The sequence below is a fragment of the Erinaceus europaeus genome, chromosome 1, assembly GCF_950295315.1.
Source record: "Erinaceus europaeus chromosome 1, mEriEur2.1, whole genome shotgun sequence".
Classification (NCBI taxonomy): domain Eukaryota; kingdom Metazoa; phylum Chordata; class Mammalia; order Eulipotyphla; family Erinaceidae; genus Erinaceus; species Erinaceus europaeus.
The window spans coordinates 80,853,501-80,872,102 of record NC_080162.1 but is presented as its reverse complement, the minus strand read 5'-3'; the positions used below and the strand labels follow the sequence as shown (position 1 = coordinate 80,872,102).

The window sequence follows — 18,602 nt, the reverse complement described above, 5'->3', positions numbered from 1 at the left end:
CTTGGAAACCAATAAAGCAGACAAATGACTGCAATCCAATCACAACTCTCAAGAAGTCCAAAGTCTTATTTAAAGAGGTATAGTAGAGAACTGCCAGAAAATTGCCATCAAAGCAATAAACACATTTACTGTTCTTCAAAAAAAAAAAAAAAGTCTCCAAATATAGTCTCTTTTCCAGGATACCAAATCAACTTTTTTTAAACACAAATATTGACCGACCTTTTGCATACGTTTTAGCGATGAATACGAATCCAATGTCAAACCCCAAAGATATTTCTCCTCTTTTATAACTTTTTTCCTTTTCTTTATTAGGAGAGATTAATGGTTTATAGTTGACAGTAAACACAGTAGTTGGTACATGTGTAACATTTCTCAGGTTTCTATATAACACTCTAACCTCCTCCACCATCATGTTCCAAGACCTGAACACCCCCCCCCCCAACCCCTGCCCCAGAGTCATTTACTTTGGTGCAATACACCACCCCAAAGATCTTTAAAATGCAAAACAGGGGGCCGGGTGGTGGTACACCTGGTTGAGTGTACATGTTACAATGCACAAGGACCCAGGTTCAAGCCCCAGTCCCCACCTGCAGGGGGAAAGCTTTGTGAGCAGTGAAGCAGAGCTGCAGGTGTCTCTCTGTCTCTTTCCCTGTCTATCTCCTCCCTCCTCTCTATTTCTGGCTGTTTCTATCAAATAAATAAAGATTAAAAAGAAGAAGAATGCCAAGACAGCACTCTTTCCCCACAAATGTGTTATTCTACTGTTTAGATTTCCAACTGGGAAAAAAAAAACACCAAGACAAGAACAGTAAATTTTGCTACCTACCCTCTAATACTTACCTGTTCATGCAACTATAGACTACCATTATTGGTCCCAAATTAAAACTATGAAGACAGCTCAACCCTTGTAATATAAGACTACTTATCAAACTTCTTTCTGAAGCAGCACAAGGGTAGAAAACAATAAATGGAAGATCACCCACTGGTTTTGTTCTCTCATAGTTACTGATGGCTTCTAACTGGTTGCAGATAAGCAAATAATATAGGGAGTACAGAATGCTTAACTGTTTGTAATTCAGGCCAGCCCCACCAGTATAAAGCTGTAAGAGCTGATTCTTGAGAAGAGAGAGGGTGAACTGCTTCTTTCCAAACAATAAAATCCATACGATCCAGCTTTTGTTGGTGGGCTTGGCAACACAGAAAGCACAAAGGGGGCTTTTGTGTGAATTGCTGTTTCTGGTAAGTTTTACAGGCAGCAGCAAAGCTAGCCTTTCCTCTCTCCTCTCCTCTATTCACACAGGCACAGCATGATAATTAAAATTGGCCAAGAAACTGGGCAGGAACTCTTGTTCAGGGTCACTGTAATTAACCCCTGGAAGGTAAGATAGCACAAACAGTAATGCGGAGACACCATAAAGGAACAAGTCTTACAGGCTTTCTTCAGGTGCTCCTCAAAACAAAAGGATACCCCTACATCTTTCTTTTCTTTCTGCACAGGGGTTGTGAGGGAAAAAAAAAAAGAATATAGAAAGATCCTAAATTCTACAGAAGTAGTATTTCACAGTGGGAAAGGGTTTGAAAAAAAAATGGCAATAGAAATTTTCATCATATTCTGCTGAAAATGGCCCTGCTGAGCTCCAGTTCGGTGCTCTGTAAGAGACAGTCCTTCACACACCGAGAGTTCACAGCTCCTTTACTCATACCTCATGCCAGCAATGAGCATGGAACATGAATGCTTTCTAGTGTTAAGAAACCAGAGGAAAAGTGAGAAGGAGTGGGTAGTGTAGCAATGGGTTTTCAGGACTACTGGGGCTTAAAAGTCAAGCATTCTGGCTTAGGAAGTAGAGCTAAGAAGCAGCTTACTGTGTTCCCAGGTGCTTCTAATATAAGTTGCTGGAGTTTTTGGTTTTTTTTTTTTTTTTTTTAATAAACTCTGCAGACTGCATTAAAAACAATACTACTAACACTTTTTACCAGAGGAAAGGGAGAGAACATCAACAGAGTTCTGCAGGAGGTGTCAGGGTAAGATTCCACTCCTCTGGCTTCTGCCACTGGCCAGATACTGTGTCTTTTCAGGAATACTCCCTTCCACCTTCTATGAAGCCAAGATCACCCTGATACCAAAAGCTGATAGGGACACAACAAGAAAGGAAAACTACAGACCAATATCTCTGATGAACATAGATGCTAAAATATTAAACAAGATCTTGGCCAACTGGATACAGCAGTACATCAAAAAGATTGTTCATCACAACCAAGTGGGATTCATCCCAGGAATGCAAGGCTGGTTCAACATCCGTAAGTCAATCAATGTCATTCACCACATCAATAAAAGCAAAGCCAAAAACCACGATTATCTCAATAGATGCAGAGAAAGCCTTTGACAAAATCCAACACCCATTCATGCTCAAAACTCTACAAAAAATAGGAATAGATGGGAAATTCCTCAAGATAGTGGAATCTATATATAGCAAACCTACAGCCAACATCAAACTCAATGGACAGAAGCTGAAAGCATTCCCCCTCAGATCGGGGACTAGACAGGGCTGTCCACTGTCACCGTTACTCTTCAACATAGTATTGGAAGTTCTTGCCATAGCAATCATGCAAGAGAAAGAAATCAAAGGAATACAGATTGGAAGGGAAGAAGTCAAGCTCTCACTATTTGCAGATGATATGATAGTATACACAGAAAAACCTAAAGAATCCAGCAGAAAACTACTGGAAGTTATTAGGCAGTATAGCAAGGTGTCAGGCTACAAAATCAATGTACAAAAATCAGTGGCATTTCTTTATGCAAACACTAAATCTGAAGAAGAAGACATCCAGAAATCACTCCCATTTACTGTCTCAGCAAAATCAATAAAATACCTAGGAATAAAGTTGACCAAAGAAGTGAAAGACTTGTATACTGAAAACTATGAGTCGCTACTCAACGAAATAGAAACTGATACCAAGAAATGGAAAGATATCCCATGCTCATGGATTGGAAGAATAAATATCATCAAAATGAATATTCTCCCCAGAGCCATATACAAATTTAATGCAATACCCATTAAAGTTCCACCAAGCTTCTTTAAGAGAATAGAACAAACACTACAATCATTTATCTGGAACCTGAAAACACCTAGAATTGCCAAAACCATCTTGAGGAAAAGAAACAGAAACGGAGGCATCACACTCCCAGATCTCAAACTATATTATAAAGCCATCATCATCAAAACAGCATGGTACTGGAACAAAAATAGGCACATAGACCAGTGGAACAGAATTGAAAGCCCAGAAATAAATCCCCACACCTATGGATATCTAATCTTTGATAAGGGGGCCCAAAGCATTAAATGGGAGAAGGAGGCTCTCTTCAATAAATGGTGCTGGGAAAACTGGGTTGTAACATGAAGAAGAATGAAATTGAACCACTTTATCTCACCAGAAACAAAAATCAACTCCAAATGCATCAAAGACCTGGATGTTAGACCAGAAACAATCAAATACTTAGAGGAAAACATTGGTAAAACACTTTCCCACCTACACCTCAAGGACATCTTTGATGAAATAAGCCCAACTGCAAGAAAGACTAAAGCAGAAACAAACCGATGGGACTACATCAAATTGAAAACCTTCTGCACATCCAAAGAAACTATTAAACAAACAAAGAGACCTCTCACAGAATGGGAGATCTTCACATGCCATACAACAGATAAGAAACTAATCACCAAAATATATAAAGAGCTCGGCAAACTTAGCACCAAAAAAGCAAATGACCCCATTCAAAAATGGGCAGAGGATATGAACAAAACATTCACCTCAGAGATCCAAAAGGCTAACAAACATATGAAAAACTGCTCTAGGTCACTGATTGTCAGAGAAATGCAAATTAAGACAACATTGAGATACCACCTCACTCCTGTAAGAATGGCATACATCAAAAAGGACAGCAGCAACAAATGCTGGAGAGGCTATGGGGACACAGGAACCCTTTTACATTGCTGGTGGGAATGTAAATTGGTCCAGACTCTGTGGAGAGGAGTCTGGAAAACTCTCACAAGGCTAGACATGGACCTTCCATATGATCCAGTAATTCCTCTCCTGGGGTTATACCCCAAGGACTCCAAAACACCCAACCAAAAAGAGGTGTGTACTCCTATGTTCATAGCAGCACAATTCATAATAGCTAAAACCTGGAAGCAACCCAGGTGCCCAACAACAGATGAGTGGCTGAGAAAGCTGTGGTATATATACACAATGGAATACTATGCAGCTATCAAGAACAATGAACCCACCTTCTCTGATCCATCTTGGACAGAGCTAGAAGGAATTATGTTAAGTGAGCTAAGTTAGAAAGATAAAGATGAGTATGGGATGATCCCACTCATCAACAGAAGTTGAGAAAGAAGATCTGAAAGGGAAACTAAAAGCAGGATCTGACTAAATTGAAAGTAGGGCACCAAAGTAAAAACCCTGTGGTGAGGGGTAGATATGCAGCTTCCTGGGCTGGTGGGGGATGGGGGTGGGTGGGTGGGATGGGACACAGTCTTTTGGTGGTGGGAATGGTGTTTATGTACACTCCTAGTAAAGTGTAGTCATATAAATCACTACTTAATATGAGAGGGGGAAAATTAATTGTATGTCTCCAAGTTTTTAAAACACAGACTGAGTCTTTTTAATATATAGGCTGTGCATTTGATATGCAGACTCTCTCAAAAGCCTAGACCAAGAAGATCAGAAGCAACCAATGGGACAGCTACATACAAGATACTGGGTACTATACAGCAAACTCTAACAAAAGGACTTTTCAAAGTTAACCCAATTACCAAATAATGTGATGATAACATTAACTATCCATTGTCCTTTTGAACCCTAAGATAACAGGAACCTCACATCTCCACTATAGAGCCTATATTTCCCCCAGTCCTGGAACCTTAGGATAGGGCCCACTTTCCCACATGCCTCTCCTAATCCATATCAAATAATATTGCATCTGCCAATCGCAACCTGATCAACACAACGATGGCCACCTCAACATGCTTCAGCTCAGACTGTGTCCAGAGACTTCACGTGTAGAATGACAACCCTTCAGCTTCGTTACTCGGGTGAGACCTTTCCTTTCATAGTATTCTCTAATTCCATCCCAGGTGGTTCACTTTCTAACAAAGTCCCAAAACCTACATATACACCAGGTTCTGTGAGAGAGAGAGCATATGTTCACACTTATCCATAAACTAGTGCAAAATATATACCTGAAAGCAGAAGTACACTAGAGTTTGCAGTGAGTACCCCCCCAACACTTCCTCTCCACTATTCCAACCTTTGGGCCCATGATTGCTCAACAATTTGTTTGGCTTTGTATGTTAACTCTCTTTTCAGCCACCAGGTTCCAGATGCCATCAGGATGCCAGCCAGGCTTCCCTGGACTGAAGACCCCACCAATGTGCCCTGGAGCTCCGCTTCCCCAGAGGCACACCCTACTGGGGAAAGAGAGAGGCAGACTGGGAGTATGGACCGACCAGTCAACGCCCATGTTCAGCGGGGAAGCAATTACAGAAGCCAGACCTTCCACCTTGGGCAACCCACAACGACCCTGGGTCCATGCTCCCAGAGGGCTAGAGAATGGGAAAGCTATCAGGGGAGGGGGTGGGATATGGAGATTGGGTGGTGGGAATTGTGTGGAGTTGTACCCCTTCTACCCTATGGTTTTGTTAATTTATCCTTTCTTAAATAAAAAATAAATTAAAAAAATAAATAAACTCTGCAGACTGCATTAAAAACAATACTACTAACACGTTTTACCAGAGGAAAGGGGGAGAACATCAACAGAGCTACACAGGAGGTGTCAGGGTAAGATTCCACTCCTTTTGCTTCTGCTACTGGCCAGATACTGTGTCTTTTTAGTCTTGGAGCCCTTTGCAGTCACTGGAAAATGGGCTGGGCCAGGGCTGTAGCATGGACTAGAATACACAGGATCTAGTTTCAGCTGTGACAGGGATTGGCTGAGTGGCCTAGGCTTTACTTCTGGATCTGGCTTTCTTGGTGTGTGCACAGTGGGGTGGTGGGACTAGAAGGGTCCTAAGCAGACATGTTTTCACCAGCTGATTGGTTGCTGCCTGGAACAACAGTTGAGAAGTGCCAAGGCCTTGCCTAGACTCTGCAAAGGGGGCCCAGAAGCCCAATGGCTCTGTCCTCTACATACTCCATATTTCCCATCTGTAATATGAATACTAATGATGCCAGTCCTCACTAGCATTGCGATCCTAAAGAAAAGATGTATCTGTGAGGACTCTTCTTTTAAAAACTCAGTAGTGGCAGTTCAGAAATGGAGAACAGGAGCCTGGAGTTGAAGAAAGCTCATGGGCAGGTTGTTTTGTCTCCCTGCATTTCAACTTTATAACTGTAAATGGGAAGAAGAGCAATAACCCTCACTTTAGAGGAGATAGGATTCTGTAAAGGTGAAAAAAAAAAATAGGAAAGGGCTGCCTAAAGCAGACTATAAAACCAGGATTCTATAACCCCTCACCTAACACAGCTCCTAAGAAGTAAGCCTATGAGTCACATTTCTCCTTGCTTATTTTCCTCATTCATTCCAGTTTTGCCAGAGTTCTGCCTAAAACCCACCCGATGCCTCTCAAAACACAATGGTCATGACATGTATAGTTTACACGAGCCTGCAAAACTCCAAAGGAATGTACGACTTACCAGAGCATCGATAAGTACTTCTGCGCCCTCTTCACTCTCATGGAGGGTGTCTATATCTGTTAATTCCTGAAGCAAATCAACCACAGCTATAGACACATGTAAAAAATAAATGTTAAGGACTTCACACACATACACATACATATAGTTAAACTCTATAAATACCCTGCTAATTCGTTCTCTTCCATTTCCTAACCAACTGTTTAACTGCCATTTGCTTTAAATATCCTCTGGTTTTATTAGCATCTCTTCAGTAAGGTTCTACTCAAAGTAGGTGCTCAAGATGTCATCAACAGACTCAACTCTTATGTTGTCTTCTTGAAAACTTGTTCCATAGGTTCACTGCATTTTCATAAATTTCAAAACTTCAAATTGATCCTTCAGGGGGGGAGCTCTTTCTGAGAGAAAATGGTTAACACTCTTAATCTGATCTCATAATGTAAATTCCTAGAGTTGAGTTTAAGCTTAACTACCTTGTACAGTTCACCTTCAAAGGTAGTAATGATTTCTGAGACCAGACAGATTTGGTCATGGAACTTTCAGGGACTGGGGCATGATGAAATCAGTTCAAAATATAGAGGGAAGAATTTACACCAGACTGCACTAGGTCTCATTTTCCCTTGACTATCAAACTGCTTTGGACATAAAAAGAGGGAAGGCAAGAGAAGGAACTTATGAAGGAGAGAGACTAGGGGTTCTATTTAGAAACTGAATGCCATAATTAAGTTGTTTCCCTTCTCTCACCTTAGAATATCACTTCTCCACCCCACTTCCACCCTTCACCCATACTTTGCTCTGTCCTGAGTGTGAGTATGGCCTACATTTACCAAATGTCTCTGAGGAATAAAGCACTTTGACAATGACAGAGACAAAGCCATTCACTCTGTGCCTAAGGTTTGTCACTGATAAAACAGTAAGTTAGATTAATGTAGAAAAAAAGAAAAACTTAACATTGCAAATTATACAAGCAATAATCAACACATAATGAAACAAGGAATGAATATATACATATATATATACATATATATATATATATATATGAATATAGATAGGTGTCCTAAAAAAGGAGTAATCAAATTGAGCATGGAAGCTACGAATGATATATAAGCAAATAGTCAGAAATCTGGCATCTAAAGAGATTGGCAGCGGGTGGGAGGGGTGAGAGGAACGGGCAGTGGTGCAACTGGGAAAAGCACACAAGTTACCAAGCTCAAGGACCCTGGTTCAAGCCCCTGATCCCCCATCTTCAGGGAAGGAACTTCATGAGTGGTGAAGCAGGCTTCAGGTGTCTCTTGTTCTCTTTCCCTCTCTTTTCTCTCTGTCTTTATCATAAAAAAGGGGGAGAAGGGAGAAAATTTTCACTAGGAATAGTGGATTCATCCTGCAGGCACTGAGCCCCAGCAATAACCCTGGGGGTGGGAAGAAGGAGAGAATAGGGTAAGCAGGCTAGAAAGCAGAGATTAGAATGTAAATAGGCATATGAAAAGGAGAGAAAAGAGGGTTAGGAGAGGTGCTGAGGGTGGACAGATGGAGGCAAGACAAGCAGCCAGGGGTGAGGAGATGCACAAGGCCTTTAACAGAAGGACAGCTTATTACAAAACGACCACATACAATAGAGTTCAGAAGAGAGACATCTGACAAGGGCTAGGGTTAGGGCTATTTCACCAGATCTAGAAAGGGGGGGGGGGAGGAAAGATACAGACCATCTTTATGCAAAAGACTTTCATGTCTGAGGCACTAAAGTCCCAGGATTGATCCCCAGCACCACAACCATGAACCATAGCTGAGCAGTGCTCTCTGGTCTCTCTCCTTCTCTGTAGCTTGCTCATTAAATAAACAAATAAAATATTTTTAAAAGATACAGACCATATTAATAGTTACAGCAAGACTTGCTAATTGCCAATTAATTCTCTAAATATTTTTAAGAACATCTGGTGCTGAAAGAACAATTATTTGAAAGTTCACTTTATTCATCTGACCAGTAAACTGTAATGAATAAATAATTAACTTACTGTGTCTTATTTTAAAGTGATTATTTACCCAAAAACATAGGATTGCTGCAAGACTTTTGTAAACCATTATTAGATTACTAATAAAAATATTAACTGCAAGAAAAACTTAATGTATTTAAGAGTTTAAAGGTCTTTGCACGAATTTCTTTCATGCTTCATCTTTACTGTTACCAGAAAGATGTTGACACACACAAAAAATCTATGTGTTATACTTAACACTCAGTAAGCCAAAATATGTAAGTTGTTAAATTAAAAAACAAACAAACAAAAAAGCCAACTACCAAACTAACCCTAGGAGGTTGAGAGCTCTACTTGTGTAGCAGAAATTCAGTTCTTTCTCTCTCAAGACTGCAGTAGATGTCATCATAACCACAATTAAGAGAAATTATCATTATGTCAAGCACTGTGCTACTGAAGTCCCACAACAGCATTATAATGTAACTTTGATTCCCCCATTTTACAGATAAAAAGGTTAAAACTCAGAGTGATTAAGTAATTTACTCAAAGGTCATTGAGACAGTAAGGGGCAAGGTTATGTTCATCTAATGCCAAGAGTAACTTCTGCGCTACAATTTATATTAGTGCACAGGGGACACATGTCAGATTTAAATAACGCTAGTAGCCGCCATGCCTAGAGAATGACTTTATTATAATAACAGAAAAGAACATCATTTATCCTCACCGTAAGTTATTTAAAATTCCACAGAAAAGAACAAAATGCTGACCAATCTCCCTTACCTTCTTTACTTAAGAAATTCCCAGATTTGAGGGGTCAGGGAAATAGTACAACAATTATTTGAACAACTAGCAGCCTGAGGCTCTAAGGTCCCAGGTTCAGCACCATCATGAAACAGACCTTAGCAGAGCTCTTCTTCTTCTAGCGTTTGCCCAGCAGAGCTCTGAGGAAAAAGAACAGAAAAAGAGGAAGGGGGAATGGAGAGTATGGACAAAGTAGTGGCAGGTTTAAGCCCCAGTCCGCCACCTATAGGGGGGAAGCTTCACAAGCAGTGAAGAAGTGTTGTGGGCCTCTCTCTCTTTCTCTCTCTCCCTATCATCTTGCCCCTCCCTCTCCCTCTCAATTTCTCTGTCTAGGAAGGGAGGGCGGGAAGGAGGAAGGAAAGGGCTGCCAGGAGCAATCTGTTCAGGTACTAAGTCCCAGCAATGACTACGGTGGCAAAAATAAACAAACAAATCTCATATTTGTTATCTTAGAGAGTTCTTACGTGAGATGTAAAAAAAAAAACTTTAGTTACATGCTTATTTAATACTCATAAATCTCATCTATTCATTTATCTTCCCACCTATTCACTGCAGTGTCAGAGGTGCACAGGATGTGACTTACACATACAGTAAGTACAACTGTTACATCCCCACACTACCACACATGACTAAGTATTTATTAACTAGTGTGCTATTATCGATATTATTCAACAGCAAGAGACACGCTAAAGAACATAGTATATACAATGGAGGTACATATGGAAAAGCAGTGGCTGAAAAAGAATCAGCGTAAATTTGAGAGATTGTGTTATACTCATCTTGGCTTCATATCTCTAGTAAAGTCAACTATCCCCAAATTATCACTAGCCTTGTAAGCTTGCTCATCAAACTCCTCTACTTCATTACAATTTACTTTATTTACCTGTAATAGGTTTGTTAATGATCTCTGCCCAACTATTCTCAGTGAGTCGCTATGTGTAATAACTGAGGTCATAGATGTCAAAGATTATGTAAATCAAAGTACTTAGCAAATATGAAATCATTATAAAAAGGCTTTTAATTGAGTCTTCCCACAGAACAGACCAAACTCTTACTGTTGCCTGCATTTTTCCTAAGGACTCTGAAATCTAAAATTTAAGTTAATAGCAGAGTCCTTCCTTCCTGGGTTGTAATGGGTTGGTTGTAAGATCTAATTTTATCTTTCAGCTATAGCACAGGCATTTAGATTGATCACGTTCTTTCCCAGCCTCTAAGGTCTACAGGATGGGTACCACAGTTTTCTTTAGTCTTATACTTGCTCACAAAAATGTGTCACATTAAACCTAGGAACTTAGAAAGGGGGTGGGGGGGCTTGCATGACTTTTCTGACAATGGAATGGTTTGATATAGGAATAAGAATGTGTTCATAACTATAATCATCAACTCCTGGCTCAGGTAATCTGACCCAGAAGACCAGAAAGGAATAAGAACTGAAACTAAAGATAGGCACATGAACTCTCAATCTTGATGAGAAAATTCAGGGTAGTCTGCCATCTATCCAGTATTTCTTCACAAGCAGACTCTTCTGGACATGGGTGATAGGTTTTTCCACTGTAGTTACAATTTCATTTCGCAAAGCAAAAGGCTCTCCTGTCCAAGTATAATAGGAAAACAGAGAGCCTGTCTTCCTGCAAATTACTAAAACAGTTTTTGATAGCCTATTTTGTCATGTCGAGTAGAAAGGCCACCCCGTTCACCCCCTCTATATCTGTCCACCAGAGGGGCAATAAGCTAGTATAATAAGAGGTGAAATCGAGAAGACCAACTGGGCATTAAATGGTCCATAACACAATGGCTCTTGGAAAAGAAAACTTTACTTCTATATTTTGGCTCTACATGTCTGTTTTGGGGACTCATCTGAAGTAGTTTTGGTATAGAAACTGCAAATTTGCCTCATTACTCTCTAATGGGGCATGTCCATATGAAATAAAGGTTTTATTTTTAATAGGCAAAGATATGCATTAAGTAGATGACTTAGTCTTTTTAAGTCATTTCAACAATACTTGTGGAAAACAAACCAGTATAGGAACTAGAATAGTGATGAGATAACTCAATTAGTGCATATCAATTTTCAAAATAGACACAATGATTTCTTTTTCCCCTTTGGAAAGTTGGCACTACTTGGAGTAATTTGAAGCTAGACTTGGACTAACTTGAGGAAGAAGATGCACTCATTAATAATGAATAATTAATGCACTCATTAATAATTAAGTTCAAAGCAGGCTATAACCACCCAAACCTTCCAGAGGCAGAATTCACCTACAATTCATAAATAAGATCAAAAACTACATTTAAAAGTTCCTTTCTGGACACTTTAGCACTTTCACCTAATCTTCCTCCCTCGGCCCCCAAAAGAACTAAATGGCTCCCCAAAATGGGTACTTCATTAGTACATATTATTAGGGAAGTTAAGATACCAATAAGGAAAATAAATTGGCTTCAATATAACTTTGAATCTGGAACTATTAAAATGAGAATAGCACTTAGAAAAACAGCATCTCAAGACATACAAGTCTTGTTAAACAGTGATTGCAGGAAAGCACTGGAGCAGTAGTCAACTCCTTCCCAGTCCAATTAGAGAAAAGCCCTTAGGAGGCTCAAACCCTTGCCAGTCCTTTTCCTGCTCATTAGCACAGAGGCTCTAACACAAGACACCCCTGACTATGGTATACACCCTCTGGGGTAATCCGCTGTGTCACAGCTTTTAGCATTCTCACATGCAAACTGCTCAAGTTCAATTGATCCTTACAAGTCTGAAAAACAAAAACAAGATAAAACAAAACTCCGTGTGCTCCTTATTTTCCAATTCTCATAGCTTTTTTTTTTTTTTTTTACTGAACCAGAAGGACAACTTAGTAAGTCCTCCTGGCTTTCTAGATTCTGAAAAGGCTAAACAGTAATTTAGAATAGTGCCAACCAAATCCAGCCCCTAAAATTTATATAGACAAAAAAGGATGGGCCCATCAGCATCACTGATTTTTTTTGGTAACAGAGTTCTCCTTTCCTACATATTAGTATGCAACCCATTGCATTAATGCTTATAGTTAATATTACAGTAAGGCCTTAGTTTTCTGAATTACTAACAATGGGAGAAAGCAGACTCTGAATAAACTGAGTTTAGATTATTCAATTTTTTAAATTAAAGAATAGAATACTGGGTGGGGGTAGACAGCACAATGGTTATGCAAAGTGACTCTCATGCCTGAGACTCCAAAGCCGCAGGTTCAATCTCCCGCACCACCATAAGCCAGAGCCGAGTAGTGCTCTGGTTTAAAAAAAAAAAAAAAAGAATAGAATACTAAACAAGAAAGCAATTACTGTGATTTTTCTTTTCTTTTTAATAAAGTCAAAAACCCAGTACTTGGGTAAGTTTGCAGTGACTATATGAATGAGCACATCAGTTTCTAGCAAGTGAGAAATGGCAATTCCCATTTGCTAAGGTAGAGAGACCAAGAAAATAAAGTTGAAATGCACTTTAATCTTCACATCTATCAAAAGCTTACTCATCTCAATGCCCAATTCCCTAATCACTCCACAAGCCAGAGATGCTCCACACCTCAGAAGTCCAGTGGCATTTCCTGGGTGTAACATCCCCAGGGTACTCACCACGCAGTGATGTGAATTGTGCTGCTATAGACTGGAGTTATTTCTTGTTTCCCTAACACTGTCCTACAGGGCTTATCATATGGTGAAGGCAACCAGTAAATGCCATGATCTACTGTAAGAACTTTAGAAAGGTTTGCCTAGCTCTCACTCAAACTGAGAATAGAGTAGATGACATACTAGTATACATAGTAGGATATTTACAGATGTGGCACCATGGTATGCGAGAGGGAGAGGGAGAGGGAGAGGGAGAGGGAGAGGGAGAGGGAGAGAGATGGAGTGTGGCAGCAGAAGGGGTGACTGGCTACCATCTGGGATTTTATTGTTCTCTTTCTTCTTCCTTGTTCCTTTAGGCAAACTGAGTAAATCTGGCTTAAACCAGACCACAAAAGTAGCTTTGCTTAGAAGCAGCTGCTGGATTCCACCTTGAGCACCCCGCCCCCTCATGCCACCCAATGCATTCAGAGTGACTCTTCAGTGCTGTGTGAGGGATGTGCCCCTCCCTCCCCAGCCTTCACCCCCAGAGGTGCTCTTCACAGACCAGAATTCCACTCTCCAGCCAACTGATGGCTGGGCTCCAGCCTCTCAAGGGGGGAGACAGGCACAGAAGCGCTGACAAGCCCTCACCAGTAGCAGTGATGCAGAGCGCCAGAATAAACTCTGAAGCCGCTTCTCACGGTTGAAAGAGCAAGGCACAAGCTGTTTTCTCACATCCTCTGCTTCTTAAGGTTATAACAAGCCAGCCTCTGATCCAATTAAAATCCCTATAATTTATGTTTTCTTGGAGATGGTCAAAGCAAAGATGACCTGTGCTTGCTGGGAACATAACCAGCCAGAATGGTCTTAGTTGATAAATGAAGAGTTAAAAAAAAAAAAATTTTAAATTTAAGTCATGACTGCTGTGAAATTGTTTATTCATGGTAAGGTGTTTCGGGCAGTTACAGCTGTACAACGCTAAATTGTTAACAACCATTTATTGAAGAAAAATTTCCATTATAGATCACGATTAAGACAAGTCGCAGAGTGCAATGCTGTAGGGAGGTCCACGCTTTAACCAGCACAGGCTATGTTAGATGCCCATCAAGAGGGGCTGCCCTTTCCTGAAGCCACTTTCAAGAAAAACTACTTTGAAGAGGATGGCATTTATTCTAATTGCTGCATCAAGTTAACATTAAGTAATTAAAAAAAATCTCAAATGCATTTTAAATGTGATATGGGGCTTAATTTAGAAAATCAGATTAAAAAAATATATCATTAGGGCAGTAGGGTAAAGGTTGGCATATAAGAGGGGCAAAAACAGTTTAGCTCTCAGGAAACAGGAGGGAAATGGCTGTGTGTCCACATTATTACAGGGATTTTTTTCTTTTTCCTTTTTAAAGACCAGGACATAACAACTTGGAACATCTGTGCCCTTGCCTTTCACAAGCATGGCGATGTTGAAAAGCACTTGTGTCTGTCTCCTCCCCAGCAGGAACCAGGCTGGTGATTCAGCAAAATGCCAATATCAGAAAGCTGCTACTATTACTTTGAATTAGCAGGAAGAAAAGGAGAGAAGAATGAGAGCTGTGTTTCCAGAAACAAAATAGGAGATTCCTGTACCCAATAGACATGGTAAAGCCTGTCAAGGATGCAGTAAATCCTGTAAGAAAAAGCTTCAAGGTGCACTAGAAAGATCACTGAACTGAAGTTTGGAGTCAGTGGCCCTAGCTTCAACATCAACAACTAGTTGTCCAACATCTTGACATCAGACTTGTCACTAAATTAAATAATCATAATAATGTGCTAAGTTATGTCATCGCTGAGATCTGTTTATATTCTGAAAATCTACCATTCCGTGGATGAATTGAAATGTGAAGTTGCAACTGGAACTCTTAGTTGGCACTATGCAGATCAGTTAGTATCTTGTCTAGATCTGACCCTATGGTAGATACCCAAAACACTTTCACTACTTCTTCATCCGATATAGCCTATGGTTCCTCAGGGTCTAGTCCAGTGCCTGGTACATAAGAAGCATTCAGAGCATGTCTACTGAGTGAATTCATGAGACACTTCCCAGAGCTCACCCAGTAGCAAGCTAACTGACTATGGGTCTCATACAACCCCAAACCCCACAGTGAACCCTGGGGAACAACACTTATCAAGCTGGGGACTGAGGGAGTAATTCTTAATATTTACTTCATTACTAGAGTATCAGAAATGGCTTCTGATTGCCTTTCAAGAAACCTACATTAAAATTACTCACTGATTTATTTCTGTGAGAATTATCAGGCAGAAAAGAACCTAGCAGATATGCTCTCAGGAGAGACATTACCTACCAGAAAGATGAAAATAACATGAAATACTAGCAGATTCCTCATGAATATCACTCACGCAGACTAACTGCATTTGCCTCTTACCTTGGAAACCTGGATTTAAAGAGAATAGCTATTGGAAGAGAATTTGCTTTAATGAACATAACCCTGACCACAGGCACATCAAAAAGCTTTTGCATCAAAGCTGTTGCACATCTGACAGCAAAGACAACATATAAGATGGTTTTGGAAGTCATGATTCAGTTTCAGTTAAAAATAACATTTACTTTGTGCCTACTAGATGTCAGAAACTGCTTAGCACTTATCTGAACTCCTTTAATCCTCTCATTAACAAGGAAAGGCAAAAGCTAACTCTACTTTTGCAGATGAGACTATGAAGGGCTGGGAGGACACCCACTTTCATATGAGAAATAAAGCTGGGTGTCACACCTAGGTTGCCTGTTTAGGTCCAATGCTCACTCAACAAATACTACTGTACAACTAGTCTAAATTTAAGGATTGGGAATACATCAGTGAACAAAATGATAAAATCCCTGTCTTTGTGGACATTCCCATATGCTTTCCACCATGGTTCACTGCTTCTTTTAGCCTTAACTGTACCAAGCCATCTGTTAGCAGGATGATATCTACAGCAACAAACTTAAATCCTGTTTGTCCTCGCCTTTGTGATAGGCCTCGAAATCAAGAGCCAGAAAAATTAATGCTGTTTTAATGTTTCAACAGAAACATCATAATGAATTCTAGTACTCATAAGAGCAAACAGGACAACTAAGAATTGCCCAAGATTCTTCAACAGATACAAACCAGATTTTCAAATGGTAAAGAGCAGCATGTTTCAAGATGGGATATAATCAGAATGGATACAGAACACCAGACATGACAGCAGACAGCAGAGACAGACAGGAGAATCAAGTAAACAGCATTTCCCCACCATGTCAGCCTGCCTAATAAGGACAGATCTGAAAGGATATCTGTATTATCATGTCCAAGCAATCCGAGAAGAGACTGTACAGCGTTCAGCTCCACCAGAAGGTGGTACAGGTCTGGCATGGTGGCCACCACGTGCATCTCTTGAATGATGTCATTTAGGTCCAACTCTGATTCCATAAACCTAGGAGGGGAGAATAAGACAGCATTATTGAAAGGAAATAGGATGCTATCACCACTAAAAAGCAAATAGCAACGCAATCTAGACAGAAACAATCTGTCAAAGTGTCTACAACAGACCAACCAAGAAGTACACTCATCCAAACATCATACTGTCACACAATTTCCTTAGGAAATCGATTTCCTCATTACAAAAATCAATCTTGGATTCAGATCTCATTACAGGGATCCCCTTAACTCTTGTAGTCACAAGCTGCCTTTTAGAGACTTCCAAAGCATATGCTGTATTAAGCAATCTGTCCACTAGTCCTATGAATTAGCTACTATTCTGAGTGTGATGAATCACTTTGTTGCCCTGAACATAGTATTTTACTGATCCAACAAGGGTTTCTCTTAGCATTTCAGAACATGAATCAATTATTCCCTATATCCAAAGGAAGAAGACAGATTCTACTATCACTCCCAAATACAGCTCCAATCCCCTCCCCACACCCAGTGAGCTGATAATTACAGGACATCATCAGAAAGTAAATCTTAGCTTTATATCACCAAGCTTTATGTTGTAAGGTACATCTCTCACATTTTGACACTTGGGAGTTTTCCTTGTATCTATACCTAAGCACAGTCAATGAGTTCCTTGTACATTCTTGTCTACACTAAGAGTAACTGTAATTATTCTGGACCTGTGCTTTTTAAGATGACATTTGTTGACAGGGGATTATTCATAAGTGTGAGAAAGTCTCAGTTAATATTATCTTCACAAATGACTATGGTTAATAGTACAGAAATTGGTTCTTTATTGGAAGTAGTACAGTTGATATTTCAGTGACAAATAAAACAATTGGTTATATTTTGTGTATCTTCAAATAAAGTACAACAAAAGAAGGAGGAAAGTAAGCAGAAATCATCCATAATCTTATTTTACTAACCAAGTGTAACCATAATTATTCTGGCATGGTTAAGTCATCTTCTTTGATTCATAGTCTACTATTCACCCACCCACAAAAGTAGTTTACATAACATGTAGTTCTATATTTAACACGTTTGCAGCTAGTTTAGACTGAACAATTTTCCATAGTGTTAAATATTCTTATACAATGAAAACAGCCGACATCTGACATTGCTGTCTATCCTAATTCTCCATGACAAAGTCCCTCACAAAACTCTTTCCTTCTAACCCTACATATGGGCTTGCGAGTTCTTCTGAATAGAATTTTTAAGAAAAAAACTCCCAAGTAACAGAGCATGTATAAGAGATTAAGCCTCTAGAAGTTGAAAAACAAAATCAGAAGGGAAAACATTAAGCAGAACTTGGACTGGAGTTGGTGTATTGCACCAAAGTAAAAGACTCTGAGATGGGGAGAGAAAGATAAGATACCTGCAGACCTGCTTCACCACTTGTGAAGCGACCCTCCTGCAGGTGGGGAGCTGGGGGCTCAAACCAGATCCTTACACCGGTCCTCAAGTTTCTTGCCATGTGCACTTAACCTGCTGCACTACGGCCCAAACCCCAAATGCTGTTTTTAAAGACAAAGGGGGGAGTCGGGCCGTAGTGCAGCGGGCTAAGCACATGTGATACAAAGTGCAAGGACTGGCGTTAAGGATCCTGGTTCGAGCCCCCTGGTTCCCCACCTGCAGGGGAGTCGCTTCACAGGTGGTGAAACAGGTCTGCAGGTGTCTATCTTTCTCTCCCATTCTCTGTCTTCCCCTCCTTTCTCCATTTCTTTCTGTCCTATCTAACAACGACAACATCAATAATAACAACAACTACAACAACAATAAAAAAACAAAAATTAAAAAATAAAAATAAAGACAAAGGGATTCCATTGCTCACTGTGCTCCCAAGTGGTATATTTATAATATATTTTTATGTTTATGAATAAATAAATCTGAAATTTATTTTGGCATATAGGGAGGGCAAAAGTCTAGCTTCATTTTCTACAAATGTTTAGCCATAGGAGTTGGGTGGTAGCGCAGGGGGTAATCACACATGGCACAAAGCACAAGGACTAGTATAAGGATCCCACTTCAAAAGTGGTGAAGCAGGTCTGCAGGTGTTTATCTTTCTCTCCCCATCTTCCCCATCTCTCTCCATTTCTCTCTGTCCTAGCCAACAATG

The 18,602-nt window shown here is 40.1% G+C and overlaps 1 protein-coding gene across 1 annotated transcript in view; it reads right to left on the bottom strand.

The window, feature by feature from the left end:
* Window positions 1-18,602, bottom strand: part of CTNNBL1 (catenin beta like 1) — a 212,165-nt gene that overhangs the window by 128,505 nt on the left and 65,058 nt on the right. The window contains exons 4-5 of the mRNA XM_007518449.2: window positions 16,348-16,487; window positions 6,694-6,791 (exon numbers count right to left, since the gene is read on the bottom strand). Of these exons, the coding sequence (XP_007518511.1) occupies window positions 6,694-6,791; window positions 16,348-16,487 (238 nt within the window). The remainder of the gene's footprint in view (window positions 1-6,693; window positions 6,792-16,347; window positions 16,488-18,602) is intronic.